At 38.7% G+C, this 14,888-nt stretch overlaps 1 protein-coding gene across 2 annotated transcripts; it reads left to right on the top strand.

The window, feature by feature from the left end:
* Nucleotides 1-350: 350 nt before the first annotated feature.
* ncapg2 (non-SMC condensin II complex, subunit G2) lies at nucleotides 351-12,922 on the top strand. 2 transcript variants are annotated; one of them, XM_023297650.3, is made up of 28 exons: nucleotides 351-422; nucleotides 638-752; nucleotides 2,298-2,477; nucleotides 2,724-2,838; nucleotides 3,381-3,538; nucleotides 3,706-3,840; nucleotides 3,953-4,047; nucleotides 4,125-4,281; nucleotides 4,393-4,485; nucleotides 4,570-4,695; nucleotides 4,836-5,015; nucleotides 5,223-5,375; nucleotides 5,651-5,873; nucleotides 5,994-6,091; nucleotides 6,899-7,069; nucleotides 7,158-7,228; nucleotides 7,348-7,501; nucleotides 7,642-7,815; nucleotides 7,950-8,066; nucleotides 8,917-9,063; nucleotides 10,121-10,220; nucleotides 10,397-10,599; nucleotides 10,828-10,962; nucleotides 11,163-11,266; nucleotides 11,916-12,016; nucleotides 12,121-12,220; nucleotides 12,329-12,399; nucleotides 12,503-12,922. In XM_023297650.3, exons 2-27 carry the CDS (start codon nucleotides 675-677, stop codon nucleotides 12,378-12,380), a joined length of 3,420 nt encoding a protein of 1,139 aa, XP_023153418.2. In that variant the 5' UTR covers nucleotides 351-422; nucleotides 638-674; the 3' UTR covers nucleotides 12,381-12,399; nucleotides 12,503-12,922. The 2 variants fall into 2 exon arrangements, with proteins under 2 accessions (XP_023153418.2, XP_023153417.2); XM_023297649.3 differs by having other exon boundaries at nucleotides 6,896-7,069.
* The last annotated feature ends 1,966 nt before the right edge of the window (nucleotides 12,923-14,888 follow it).

Genomic DNA, 14,888 nt, shown 5'->3' with positions numbered 1-14,888 from the left:
GGTTTTGTTGGTTTTTGTTTAAAGATATTAGTACAAAAATTGATTTTATGGTTATAAATGTGGTATATACTGCGTGTGAGTCGGTATTCGACCGTCCAGTATGATTTCTCTTGAGCTTTGGGGTGTAATCGATAAAGCACAGTCTTTGGAGAAAGAAGATCTCCTACAGAATAAAAATCACATGTGCAACTAAAGCAAACGGTTGAAAATCTCTGAGTTTGGCAGAAAAACAGAACATTTGCAGTGTTTTGTCGCCATCAAGTGGCAGAACGAGGGAACAACACGTTTGCGTCAACGTCACACGTAGACGTCATGACGTCATGACGTACTGACGCGACTTCATACAAATTTGCGCGGGTTTGCTGTTCTTATGGTTGGCTGTCACTTCACCGCCGCTGCCTCACAAAACCGTCAATAAAAAGGTAACAACCGACATAAATGCTTCATATTTACTATTTTCATGACTATCAGTTAAAATACGGACATAACCAACCGTCAGAGTGGGATTAATGTTTACAAATAATACTTTTAACGCTAACGACAAACGCACCGCCATGTTTGTTTTGATTCTGTTACAGCAACGTTTCACCGCTACGTTAGCTTGATATCACCGCTAACATCACTCTGTTTTTGGCAGGTTGTCGTCGCTTTACATCGCTTGGGAAACCGAAATCATGTCCAAGCGAGAGGCGTTTTTAGAAGCCGTCTGTAAAGAAAATGTGGAAGACTTCCTCCGGTTCATTCAGCGTCATGTAAGTAGCCAACTGTATTTACGATCATGCTAACGATACTGCTATGACAGCAAACCTTCAGAGCCAGCAGAAATCACCTGGATGCTTGTGTATTAGGTGTATATTTAATCCGTATCTTCAACACTCAAACATAGTACTTTAACACTGCAGTGCCAGTGTACTTATTGTAGTAGTTTTAGCATTTTCTGCTTTAAAATTGTTTACTACATAATGCAAAAACTGAAATGCTAACTAGTGCAGGAAAATGTTGAGGTCAAGTCTTAAACATCTGAAATAAACTTAAGTCTGAAATTCCATTATATCTGACAGTTTCTGCAAATTATACAGTTTCTCTGTTCATTTTTGTATTGTTTAAAATAGTTGCAAAAGAAAAAAATGTTACTAGAGGCCAAAGTATAAAAGATTTAATTCCTTATTCAGAATTGGTCAAGTTGTAAAAAACATTTGGGCTGATTTATCTTCTGTCAGTCACCTCATACTGGAACTGAAAATGCCCTTTTCAGGCAGAGACTCTTACTACTTATGTAGCTCGTAATTATTTATATTTTTAGGTGCATGTTTTTCTACTGATATTTCTTAAATGTTTGTATTATCCCCTTTGTTGCTCTAACAATGCAAACTCCACACTTATTGTATTGTATTGTAATTGTAACATATGTCATCTCAGGGAACTTTACATAGTAAACTTGTAAATTTGAGTTAAAAAAAAACAGTCCATCTGCTATCAGAAACCAGCAGCTCTGAAGCCTGTGGATCATAGGAGGTCCCTCAACAGCTTAGACCTATAGCCGTGTAATTAAAAAACACTTGAGGGTCATCTGACATAGCCCCAACTATAAGCTTTACCAACAAGCAAAGTTGTAAACTTTATCTTAGGGTAAGAGGATGTCTGCCTCATAAACCCAAGCTGAGAGCTTGGTAGCTAAAGGCTCTGCCTTCCATTTAATTTTTGTAAACTCTGGGAATCACAAGTAAACCTGCACTGTGAGAGTGAAGTATTATATTGAAAAAATATTGTAGTAGGAATTATGATGGATCTTGGTAAGTACTTTGTGTGTAGGGAGAAAGTTTTTAAATTCTATTCTTGATTCAAGACAGAGCCAGTGAAGAGAAACTAATATGAGAGGCACATGATGTTCTTTTCTTGTTCTTGTTGGTACACTCAGTGCTGCATTTTGGATTAAGTGTAGGTTTTGCACAGTTATTGGTGCATCCAGATAATAAGAAATTCCAGTAATCAAGCCTAAAACTAACAAAAGCATGGACTATATTTTTTTTTAGCATTACAACGAGACAGGATGTTCTTAATTTGGACAATATTGTGGTGAAAGTACACCTTTCTAGAGACTTGTTTTATGTGTGTGTTAAAGAAAAAACCCTTGTCAAAAATAACTCCAACATTCCTCATAGTAGTGGTGAAAGCCAAGGTAGTACTGTCCAGAGTAACTGTAGGTTTGGATAGTGTGTTTCTGTGGTGTTTAGGGCCAAATAGAATGACCTGAGTTTTATCTAAAGATGTGTGCTCCTGTCTATATTGCTGAGCAGAAGGACAAGACTGAGCCCTTCGATGTGGAGGAGGTGGTGCAGGAGATGGCCAGAGACCAGAGAGAGGCGATGTGGGGGAGACTGGCGTCGCTGCTTCAGGACATCCTGCTGGAGTTACCTCCAGAGCGCTGGGAGGAGGGTGGAGACGAAGGCATGCAGGAGCAGTCAGCACCAGACCCTGTAAGTTTATCAGTTTATGTACAACTTTCTCTCGAGTTTTCTTGGAGAAAAAAAAAAGGAATTTATATATTTTTAGAATGTATGCACAAGGTCATACATGATTTCTGTGATGTCAGCTGCTTTCAAATTGTTTTGTAATTTAGATGTCATAGGATTTAATCACATAAACTATGCATGAATCACAAATCACATAATTGTTCTCTCTTAAGACCTTTCCCTGCATTTTGGCATTAACTTTTCTTTCAGAAACATGTCATGGCTGTTGTGGATGGTGTGACACTAGTGTCCACAGTATCTCTAAAGGCTTTGGAAGATGGAGACGCATACAGTGCCCTTCTGGAAACTGTCCGCAGGCTTAATGGTGAGTGGTTTTTCTATTAAATTATGACTTACTAATGACAACTTTCTGTTGAAACAAAGATGCATACATAACTATTGCATAAAGAAAGTTTTTTTTCAATAAAGAAGCCTCCTTTCAACCCAGATAAAAACAAACAACATGTGCATACTAACACATTTATACCACCATGATCAAATATTGAAGTCCTTGATATAAATTAAGACGTATAAAAAACAAATAATACCATCAGAATTGCCCAGTTACACCTACAAGTCATGTCCTTAAAAAAAAAAACACACACACAGGAAGACTTGCAGCTAAAACAAGTAATCAATTCATCCATCAGTCTTTCTACATAAAATATCAATTTTAAAACATGAATTCACGTCATGCCTCAGATAAAATAAAACAAGCCCAAATATTTCTAGTGCTGCCCTCCTATAATCCCAACCTGGATATCTCTGATTGCATATTGCACTAGACAGGAATTTAAAAAATATGTATTTTTCAAGTAAGTTTTGGTGTTTCTCTACAACGAGCCTGATTTGTTTCTCTCCTTTTAGATGTTCTGGAGTGTCTTCCTGTATCAGAAGCACCTCTGCAGCACCACATCCACGCTCTGTGTGAGGCCTGGTGGAAGAAGGGGCTGCAGGAGAGAGAAAAGTTTGGTCACACTGCTTTCCTTATGTCTCTGCAGAAGAGCTTCACTTTGAAGAAACCCGTCAGTATATCCCCTCAGTTATGTGTTCAGTTTTCATTTGGAGGGGGGGGTGTTCACAGATGGAATAAAGCAGATGGAATCAGTATGAGTGATAACCTTTAGAAAACACAGGATTAGAGCCCAGATATGATTTATTGACACTTCTTCCTTTCTGTGTTTCTTGTCAGGGTGCTGAGATCCAGAGAGTGTGGAGTCTCCATGATGTGCTTTTGAGTCTGGACTACACTTCAGAAGACAACAAGCTGATAATCAACTTGTTGCTCCAATGCTTTCAGCATCCTACTTACATTAGAAATGATGATGTGAGTAGAGAGATACTTAGCTGCTGTGTGTGTGTGGTTGTGATTCACTTTTCTAATTATTACTGTGCTTTGTCCTTGAGCTGTCAGCCTAATGATGTGTATGTTGTCACAGGGAAAGCGATTCCTGGTGTTTCTTTTCAGCTGGAACGTTGACTTCATCTGGATTATTCATGCCACCATCAAAAATCAGCTGCAGTTTTACAGCAAGTAAGAAGCCTTCTTTGATGTAATTGACACCATTTGGTTTTCTTTTCCTCATGTTTATTATTAAACCTTTTGTTCAGGACAATAACTACTCATATTGGGGAGATGTACTTCAGAGCTTGGAAGAAGGCTGGTGGAGACTTCCTGGAGAATATCGAGAGCTCATGCATTCAGGATTTTATGCAGAATGCAATCTTCCTTCGTAGAGCATCTCCCGTCCATGCCAAAGTCCGACAGGTAGACTGTAAATTGTAGAATTTTAGTTGGATATAAGTATGTTTTTGGGGTCCTCATATGCATATTATTCTGTGTGTGCATTTATTCTCTGATCTCATTGCTCTCGTGCAGATCGTGAGTTATTTCCACACGAGGGCGGGCTGTAAAAGCGTGGACAAGATGCTGTATAATCTCTACAGACCCATTCTTTGGAAAGCTCTCAGCGTACGCATACCTAGTTACCGCCTTTATACGAGTATTTTAGTATTTTATTCTATTGTCTAATGTGTTTCTGCTTGATTTTTTTAGGCTCCAAACTTTGAGGTGCGTGCAAATGCCACGTTGCTTTTTACCGAGGCCTTCCCAATCCATGACCCGGACCAAAGCAACGAGAATACAGATGAGAACATTCAAAAACAGCTGGACACAGCGATGGTATGTAACCTTCAAATCATTCAACTACTTTCCATTGTGAGGACACTGAAAGTATGTTGTTTGGTTAATTTTGTGATCCGGTATACATCAAAAATTGATTACCTCAGTGCCAAAATTACAACCAGCTGTCTCATCCTCAGGGCCTCCTTGATGACCCCCACCCTACTGTGCGCTCCAATGCCATCCTGGGTGTCTGTAAGATCCTGGCTAAGTGCTGGGAGCTCCTCCCTCCCACAATCATCACAGACTTCCTGAAGAAGCTGATGATGGAGCTGGCGTCCGACAGCAGCTCTGCTGATGTCCGCTGCTCAGTCTTCAAGGTGGAGAATGTGGCTTCTCTCTGTTCCTGATTGTATTGTCTTACCATCCTGCCAGTGTATTTGTGTGGTGAATAACAATAACAAGGCATTCTTGCCCAAAGATTTTGTCATGGAGAATTGTAAACATTACTGGCGCTGTAGACAGAATTGGCAAGACTGCTGGACAAGACATTTAATGACTTGTGGTTTGTGTCTTTGTTTCCCCAGTGTCTGACTATTGTCCTGGACAACTCTCTCAGCCATCCAGTACTGGAAAAACTCCTGCCTACTCTCAAGTACAGCCTCCATGACAACTCTGAGAAAGTCCGCACAGCTTTTCTTGACATGCTTATCAAGGTCAAAGCAGTTCGTGCTGCCAAGGTACTGTAGGTTTTCTTTTTGCTTTTTTTCTTCCCTAAAACAGGCTCTGATTTCATGAAGCTTTTAAATGTCTTTTGAATTTGTGGGGACATTCTGAAGATATTTAACATACAATGGAGCTATAGAAAGATGCATTTTTATGTCTGATGCAAAACCAGGTGCAATTTCACTGAAATACACCACGACACAATTTTCTGGAAGCGATGCTTGTTGTTGCAGGTGAACAAAGTGAATGCTTTTCTCCTTATTTTTCTTCTACATTTACTACGCTCTAGTTCTGGGATGTCTGCAACATGGACCACCTGCTGGCCCGCCTGGCTCTCGACTCACCATCAGTTTCGAAGCGTATTGTCGACCTGCTCTTCAAGTCCTTCTTCCCTGTCAATGAGTCGGAGAAGGAGTGGTGCTGCCGCTGCATCACACTCATACAGATGAACCCCATGGCTGCCAGGAAATTCTACCAGTATGCTCACAAGCATACTGCACCCACTAACATAAGTATGTGCACAGTGACTGGCCAAAAATAAAATTATTTATTAAGTTGCATTTATGCTATTTTAGTTGTTTTTGTTTTTTTTTTAATATGATGCACAAGTATTGTTTTGTCTTGTCTTCCAGTAAAGCTGATGTTTGCTATTCGCCGTGTTCTGAACGGCTGTATCCAGGTTGACTGTGACCAGACGGACATTAATGACAGCAACAAGGAGAACAGCATGGTAAAAGGGGAAACACTTACACTAACAGAGTTTACGAGCAAGTGTGCATATTTAGCTGTTCTCGAAACAAGGTTAGTTGAGTGTAAAATGAATTTAACTCCAAATCTAGACTTTGAGAAATCCTCCCATCCTCCTATTTATAGTTTCAAATTAAGTAAAGCAGCTCAGCCATTAATTTTACATTTACACAAATAATATTAGTCAGCAATGTATTAAGGTAACCATATGTAGATTATTTAAAGTGTAATTTGCAGCAATACTTAACTAATGTGCATAATATACCCATCAACTTTTAATAAAACAAAACAAAGAAAAAAAGACCAAATAGCCAGAGTAGCAAATAATAGTCCATTTGTGCCCCAACATTCTACATCTCTAGCGTCTGCAGTGGCTGTAATAATAACATCCACAAAGGTTGAAATTATACATAAAGCTGCACTCGAGAGCAAATAAATCGACTTACACTGACTGGGTTGCAGCTGAATTTCTGATATAAAAATGTAACATAATAAATAGACTCCAAAATTTAACAGACTACCTAATCTTGATTTCACAATAAGTAAAAAATGAATCCAGTGTCAGAATAATTTCCTCCTAATCAGTGATCTACTCATCATTTCATATGTTTTATCAAGCAGATCAAGAGTGATTTAGTTCTGGGATTTTTAATTTAGCTGTCAGTCTAAACCCCAGCTGTTTCTCAGCCTAATTAGATAAGAAATAAAATTCTGCTGATACGTGACTTCAGACTGTGCAGACCGTGTATCTGTGTTCAAGGAGATTTGAAGTAAGTTTTGCTTTTAGCAGGCTGCACCGGCGTTGCTGGGGAAAGACATGGCTGTCGCGTCCAGCTTGCTGGAGGTCGTGGTCATCCTGTGGAGGAGTGTCGAGAAGGCCCTGAAACAAAATGATGAGGCCCAGAAGTACACTTACACCAAGTTTGGGAGTGTCATGGCCAAGTATTTCCAGGCCTTTGAGGTACAACGACTGCAGTCTGTTGTATTTGTTTGTATTTTCACTTTTCTGCATAAGCATTAAAGTAAAACAGTCTTGATTTATTTCCCAGGATGAGCGATGTACTGTCCCTCTTATACACCTGGCTTCATTCATGCCACCAGCTTCAGTTCCAACATTCAGGTGAGCAGCAGTGCGTCTCCTTGTCTCTCTTCCTCCCCTTCCTTTTTTGTAGTAGCTTTCTCTCTTGCTGACTTCATTCTGTCTAACCTGTCTCCCTTGTCTTGCTTTCTCGTTCCCAGCTGTGGAGTCCTGTCTAGACTGAGGAAGATGGATTCAGGGGCTTCTTCAGCTCAGTACGGCCAGCTGTTAGACTGCATCTGCAGCTGGGGTCAGGCTGCTGATGTCCTCGAACTCATCACTGACTGGCTCACCGAGTCTCTGCCCAAACAAGCGGTCAGTCAGCACAACTTTAAACAGCTCACATTTGGATTTAAAGGGTTGAAAATGTATCATGTGGTTCATAAAACACAAGAAGAAGTGGTTTAATACAACACATGCTTCTCTGTGTAAACATTTCTTCATGTCAACTTCAGGACAAGGCAACCGTCAGTCGAAAGGTGCGTATCCAGGAGACGGTGGAGGTCAAACCAGAGCTGGCGTTGGCTTACATGGAATATCTTTTCAGTCAAGCTTCGACACGGGAGAAAGTCCTGGCTCTGGGGGACAAACCACTGAAGCAGCTTCATACAGTTCTGGGGAACTGGAAGGTACATTTAAATAGAGATCCTAGAACTTACATCCTATTAATCTACATATCCCTGCTGTAATATATTGAGCTAAATAATTTATACCTCCAATAAAATGATGTTTTGACTGTGTTTTCTGATATTTCTCTCAACAGTCTGTGCTGTATAGTCATCTGAGCTCCACCACAGAAGGTCCTCAGTGTCCCAGTGTGGAGACTGCACTGAAGGCCTTTACTTTCCAAGGTCGTCTTGGTGCACATCTGCAACATATCGTGAGTCTCTACATTTAGTTTGCACCAATTTTTGTCTTTGTTATTGCCTGTTCACATGTACTTATTGATTTGGTATGCTCACAACTGTACATACAGTCATGGATGAAAGTATTGACACCCTGGGAATTTTTCCAGAAAATACACCATTTCTCCCAGAAATTGTTGCAATTCCAGATGTTTTTGGTATACAGTGTATACCATACACACGTTTATTTCCTAGATGTGCATTGGAAAAACACAAAAAAAACAGAAGAAAAAAGCCAAAAATTGACATAATTTTACACAAAACTCAAAAAATGGGCTGGACAAAATTGTTGGCACCTTCAACTCAGTATTTGGATGCCAATACTTTCATCCATGACTGTATATACGCTTGTAGGTTGGTTTTAATCTAGGCTCGTAGTGTACTGGATTTCCTGTTTTTGAAAATATGAAATATATTTTTTGTTGAAACAGTTACTACACTGACAGAAATTTAAATGTCAGCTTTTGATAACTGATTAATCACTTTAAGCATAAATATGTACAGAAAAATGTGCATTTCTTTATGATTGTAAACTCAATACTACAATTTAAGGTAGACATTTTCACTATTTTACAATTTACTTAATTATTAACCAAAAAAATAAAAAAATTATTGGCAGATTAATAAATAATGAAAATAATTTTTAGTTGCAAGCCTAGAGTAGGCGTTGTGGAAGGAAGGAACTTTTTCTTTTTTTTTCCTTTTTTCACACATTTTCCCAGATGACTCAGATTTGTTAGCCAGTTACTTTCTGGAGAGCAGCCTGTTTCTTCTCTCTTTAAAAAAAAAAGTGAAATTTTAAATACATTTTTATCTCTTCCTCAGTCGTCAGAAGGCCGAGACTACCTGCTCTCTCTGGAGCACGTGGCGGCGTGGGTAGCTGACAGGGTGCTGCCCTTTCTGGCAAAACAAACCGAAGATGACAGCGAGGATTCGGAGAAATCGCCACCACTGGCCACACAGATAACTGAGGTGAACTCTGCAGTTGCTTTTGTGAATATGTAGCTTCCAAAGTAAGCTTGGAAGCTCCAGTTTTCAGCAGAAGACTTTAGACTCGGAAGGATTATTATTAAACCTTGCCAGATTTCTACAGTTTGGGAAATGATGCCTATTATGCAACACAAGCATTTCATTTGAGCACGAAGAGAAAATGTGTGCGACTCCATTAAGAGAAGGGACACTGCAGCCCTAATGTGTGATTTAGGTTGACATATTGGGTCCTTTCTCATGAGAGAATCTGTTGCAGCTGTTTATAAAAATGAGTTTTATTTTGTGATTAAGTCGTTCGCTACATAATCGGACCAACACATGGCCCTTCACTTTAAATACACACCCATTAGCTCTCAGTAATGACTGCTGATATCAAACACAACCATGCAGCTGCTTAGAGGTGAGATCTGAATGGTAGTTGTGTCATGTTGTATGTCCTAAAGCGTCTTTGCAGTATGTGAAATGTCGGGATTTATCAGCAGGCAAATTAAACCATATCTCCTTGTTCATAAATTGCCACTTTAGATTTTTATCGTATTCATTTTCACCCCAGCACATAGCCTGTACCGAGGCAGTAGAGAGGAAACACAAAGTTACATTGTTATCCAGAACATTAGGTTTTGTGGAGCCTTTCTGCCTCCTGCTTCCAGGACTTTTGGTTCTGCTCGGTAAATTTAGCCTCCTCATAGATTGTTGTGCTCCACTCCACACACACTCTGTACATGTCTCCTCCTGCTCACGCTGCCGTGTTAAAATAAGGGGGCTTATTTCTCATTTGTGTCATTATTCTCAGCCCGTCACCACATGGCTGCTGCAGTCAGATATTGAAAGTAGCCCTGCGTGATCTGTTTGAGTGCTCCTGTTATTTATGCCGTGGTGGGAGACCGTGGGCAGGTTCTGCAGGCCGACAGCTACCAGTGGAAGTGAACATAACACTAAAATGCATTTCCCTCAAGTCAGGGTGCAATCTCTGGTTGTTGTGGCTGATTTTTGAGTGTGAAATGTTTTTCCTCATCAAGCTGTTAATGCATTTTACCAGAGCTTCCTGACGGTGTGCAGCGACGTTTTGCTCGTGGGTTTGGGCGACGAGACGTTCAAGGGTCAAATCCTCCACCTGTGCTCACTCACCCTCCTCTCTGGTGAGTATTTTGAAGACCTAGTTTCATTTTAGAAAGAAAATGTGGTAAAAAATATTAAATAAGACTTAGATTTTTAACAGAAACTCAGCTTTTTTCACTCAAAGTTGTCCTGTGGCCTCATGCTGCTTAACCAGAATTAGACCCTTTACAGAAGTTGTATTCCTTTGTGTTTTCAGAGGCGGGCTACCTGTGTATTCCTGCGGTGCTGCCATTTTTGAAGGAGGTGGCAAACAGCTATGTGCCTGAGGACAACAACAAGGATCAGGAGAATCAGGAGGATGCAGTCACTGTCATTTTGGGTGTGGTGGCCAACATTTTCCAGAAGATTATAGAGCTCCTGGCTCGCTGCCTTAGAAAGGATCCAGAGGAAGGAAAACAGGTTACATCAACATTCTTCATGTCAAATTTTGTTGATTTATTCTTCAGTTTCAGGGCTATTACTGACATGACTGCACTGAGCCTGGCTGGTATTAAACAGTACTAGGTTTGTTTTTGTTGAAACTGAACCTGTAACGGTCATAAATTACAGATTGTCCAGTTGAAAGCATTTTCGCAGGAGCGTTCACTTGTTCTCAAGAGCTCATCACCGAGTCTCTCCCTCATTTAGCTGTGTCAGTCAGCCGTTTGTGGTCTGACGGATTTCCTCCAAGTGGCACAAATCTGGGACAGAGCTCCTCTCAGTGGGGTCTTTTCCACTGTGTTTGCTGTCATCATTGTGGAGAAGAGACATTCGCTACAGAAGGTATGACCTTGCAGAGTGTCACAATGCAGACCCTATTTGGGTTGTTATTAACAGATATGCTGTACTTCCTGATACTCATTTAGGACTCCACTGACTGTATTCTTAAGCAATGTAATTATAGGAATGACCTAAGTGATGACCTTAATGGCAGGCTGTAATATTAATGTGTCTAATCAGCTGCTGTGCTTGTATTTTTGAAGATTACCCATCCTGAGGAGGTGATCACCCCAGAGTCGGTGGAGGACATGCCTACTTTGTCCTGCATTCTGCTCTCTGTCATCCTCAAATCACCCTCTACTACCAGGTAAGTCCTCCCTATTTCCTTAGCGTGCGCAAAAACTCAGCAATTACCTATAGTTATTTAATATTTAACCCTCGTGTCGTCCTGCAGGTCAAAATTGACACGTTTTAAATTTTGAAAATGTGGGGGAAAAAAAAATATTTTCACAGTGAAACTTCTGATGTCCACATTTTCAGCATTTTTGGAAAATCTTTGAACATTTTTGGTGGAAAAAAAGAAATGTTAAAAATGTTTCTTAAGAACCAAATGTTTCTTAAGAACCAAAATCCAGCGAAATTCGCTGGATTTTGGTTGATTTTTTTTGTGAATGGTCTTAAGAGAATATTAGACATTTTACTGATATATATGTAATCACTTTAGATATTTTTAGGATTTTTTTGTAAGATTTTTACTCATTTTTTGAAAATATTTCCAAGAATTTTCTTGCCAAATTTGGGGGATTTTTTTTTTTTAAATAAAACTTTTAAGAGAAACTTTTAAGGAATTATTGGAATTTTCTTCCTGAAGGTTTTGCTAATTTTGAGAAATTTGGGGGAATTTTTTGCTGAATATTTGCATTTTTTTCAGACAAGGAAACAATATTTTTTGGTGCCCATAAATGAGGGCAACAGGAGGGTTAAGAGTTAATTGAACGATTTGTTGCTTCTTTTAGGTCCTTTTTGGCAGAGGTCAGCTCCTCTTTGGACTCGGAGGCCATCAACAGTCTCATTGAACTGGCTGCCGTCCTGCACGTGTTGACGGTCATCAAACATGGTGAGTTTTCATCACCAGAATATCCGTTTCTTGACAAATTTGAAGATCTAGAGCAGTTGATTGTTTTCTGATGATAACGATGCATCAAATGTATCATTTATTAGCGGGAAAGTCTAAAGCGGGCTTGAAGAGTGCAGCTGTGTCCGTCCAGCAGCAGCTTCACAGACATGCAGTCACTTCTTTAGACAGCACAGATATCCAGAGGTAAGTGAAGGGAAATCACATGGTTTGGATGTTTTTGTTTAAGATATACGTAGAAAGATGATTTTTCTGAGCTGTGATGACTCACTGAAAATCCCTTTTCTGCCACAGGGTTATTTATGAATCATCTGTGATGACTTTAAATGCGATTCTGCAAATCTGAGTTTCCTTCTTTGAAAAAAGTGAGTCTGTGTGACGTATTTTCTGATATGATGTCATTTCTGCTTTATGTTTGGTTTTGTATGAAGCAGAGGAGAGTAGTATAATATCTGCTTTGCCTTGCAGACAAACAGGACACAACAAACACTTCAGCTTCCCTGACCGAGATCTAAAAACATATGGTTTGGATTAAAACCCAAAGCAGGGCGCTTGTCTGTTGCTGCGTTTTTCCAAACTGGCTCCACGTTTATTTATTTCCCGATGGCACACATTACTCAAATCTCGTCTCTCAGACTCTGCACATTAATAATCGTAGCAAATATTGATTGACGACTCCAGACTGCAGAAATATGCTTTCTGAAATGGAGACGTTCTTTTTTTAAAGCTTTCATTCTCCACAGCTGTCATTTCTTAAACCTTTTCCTATAAAATACATATATTTTTTCATTCCTCAGTATTTGTGTTTATATATCTGTTGGGCTATGAACTCATAGTTTGTGTTGTGTTACTAATCAGAATAAAACAAACTGTATCAATCAACCTAAACTTTATGTTTACGTCCTTTTTAAGGTGTTTTCTCACTTGAACCGGGCTTTACAAAATAATAACAAATTGCAAACAAGCGATAAATCATCCACTTCTCTTCATTCTTAAAGGGGAACAGCTACCGTTTTTTGAACTTACATGGTGTTTTTCTTAACTATTTTGTGATTGTGCAAGTTGACATCATTTTATGGCCACAGGATTTACTGTACATCGTGGTATTTCTTCTGTTTCTCCTCTTCAAACCAAAAAGGTATTTCCTTTTCATTTTCACTCCATCATACAAAACAAATAATCAATTTACAGGAAGTTTTTTTTTTTTGACATTTTATTTAAAAGCTGTTAGATTTTCTCTGTACGTCTGTCCTTGCTTAAGGAAAAGTTGTGGTATTGTCCTATTTTGTGATCTTTTCATGAAGTCTGAAAACTATTTGTTTACACCCTCATACTGTCCTCGACATGTTCAGACTAAGAGACATTCATACAAAGCTTTCAATACAGCCGTGGTATCCAAGGCTGTAGCCCGAATACTGTATGAATAGCACTGGATCTTAATGGCTTTTTCTTATTTATTATTTTTCTTTAGAAATCAGTCCGATCTTATATTTGCTCGGCACAGAAATTCTAAAGGCAGAAGAGATGTTTCTGTAGTAGTTCTATAGTACTGTCCTCTGATACATAAGTACCAACAAAAGCCATGACAATAAATGTGTATTTATTAATGCTAAGGAAAGAAACGGAAGAAAGACGCAACGTAAGTTAGAATCAGCAATAATAGTAAAACCAGAAGTAAAATGAAAAATGGATAAGACCAGAAAGAAACCTACAATAACACCTTTACATAAAGCGTTAAAGAGACTTAGGATTTTTTTTCTTTTGCGATTAGTAATGGGAACAATAAAATAAAGAGGAGGGAATGGTAATTACTCAAGTACAGCAGCCTTTTGATCATGCATGGTTTTATTTGTTTAAAAAAATGTAATTCTGTTAAATTCTAAACATATTTGAGTACAGTTATAAGTAATTCTGGGCCTTTATGATTAGTTTTTGTGCAGACTTGTTCAGCTGCACCTGTGTTCTTAAAATAAAAAGTATAAACTAAAATGGTTGTGAAAACATTAGGTCTCTGACTTTCAGAACATTGGGTTTCCAGTCATCTAAACATTTCTGCGGGCAAGAAATCACTCAAATACAGCAGCTTTTTGATTGTACACTATATTTGCTGAATAAACTCAAATATGGTAAATTCTAAACATTTTTAAGTGCAGTGAAGAGTGCTACTAGACCTTTATTTTTTCTTTGTGTAGCTTATTACAAGGTTGAAACATGTCGGCACCTGTGCTCTTAAAAAATAAAGTAAGAACTGTAGTAGCTCATTTGTTCTCCAGTCATCTAAAGATTTTTTTTTTCACTTTTTTGTTTGAGTTGTGATCAACAATGGGACAATCAAATAAAACGTAATTACAAGATGCTGCTCAGATGCAGCAGTTTTTTTAAAAAACATGCATGGTTACATTTGTTAAAAATCATGTAAGTGCAATTCTGAGAATTCTGTAAATACTATAAATTATTTTTATTTTTTACTTTGTGTAACTTATTACAAGCATGTGACTTGTCTACATCTGTGCTCTTAAAAATAAAATAAAAACTAAAATAACTGATTTATTTTCCTTGACATTCAGAGAGCTTGTTTACCAGTCATCTAAAGACCCTTTATTTGTTCCTTGTGCGGTTACTTTTGTTACAAATAAAATAATGTCAAGTTCTAAGCATGGTTTACGTTAAATTCTGAGATTTTCTGGTCTTTTATTTCTTTTTTTGTGTAGCTTAGTGTAAGGCTGGGACTTGTCAGCACGTGTCCTCTTCAAAAAAAATCAACTAAAATGATTTCTTTTCCCTTGACATTCAGAGCATTACTTTTCCTGTCAGTGTGAGGCTGCTTTCATTTTTCTCGGCGTTCGTGTTGCCT

Source organism: Amphiprion ocellaris, chromosome 22, assembly GCF_022539595.1.
Source record: "Amphiprion ocellaris isolate individual 3 ecotype Okinawa chromosome 22, ASM2253959v1, whole genome shotgun sequence".
NCBI lineage: Eukaryota > Metazoa > Chordata > Actinopteri > Pomacentridae > Amphiprion > Amphiprion ocellaris.
Note: the sequence above shows the minus strand (reverse complement) of the source record. Positions and strands in the feature narration are given on the sequence as shown.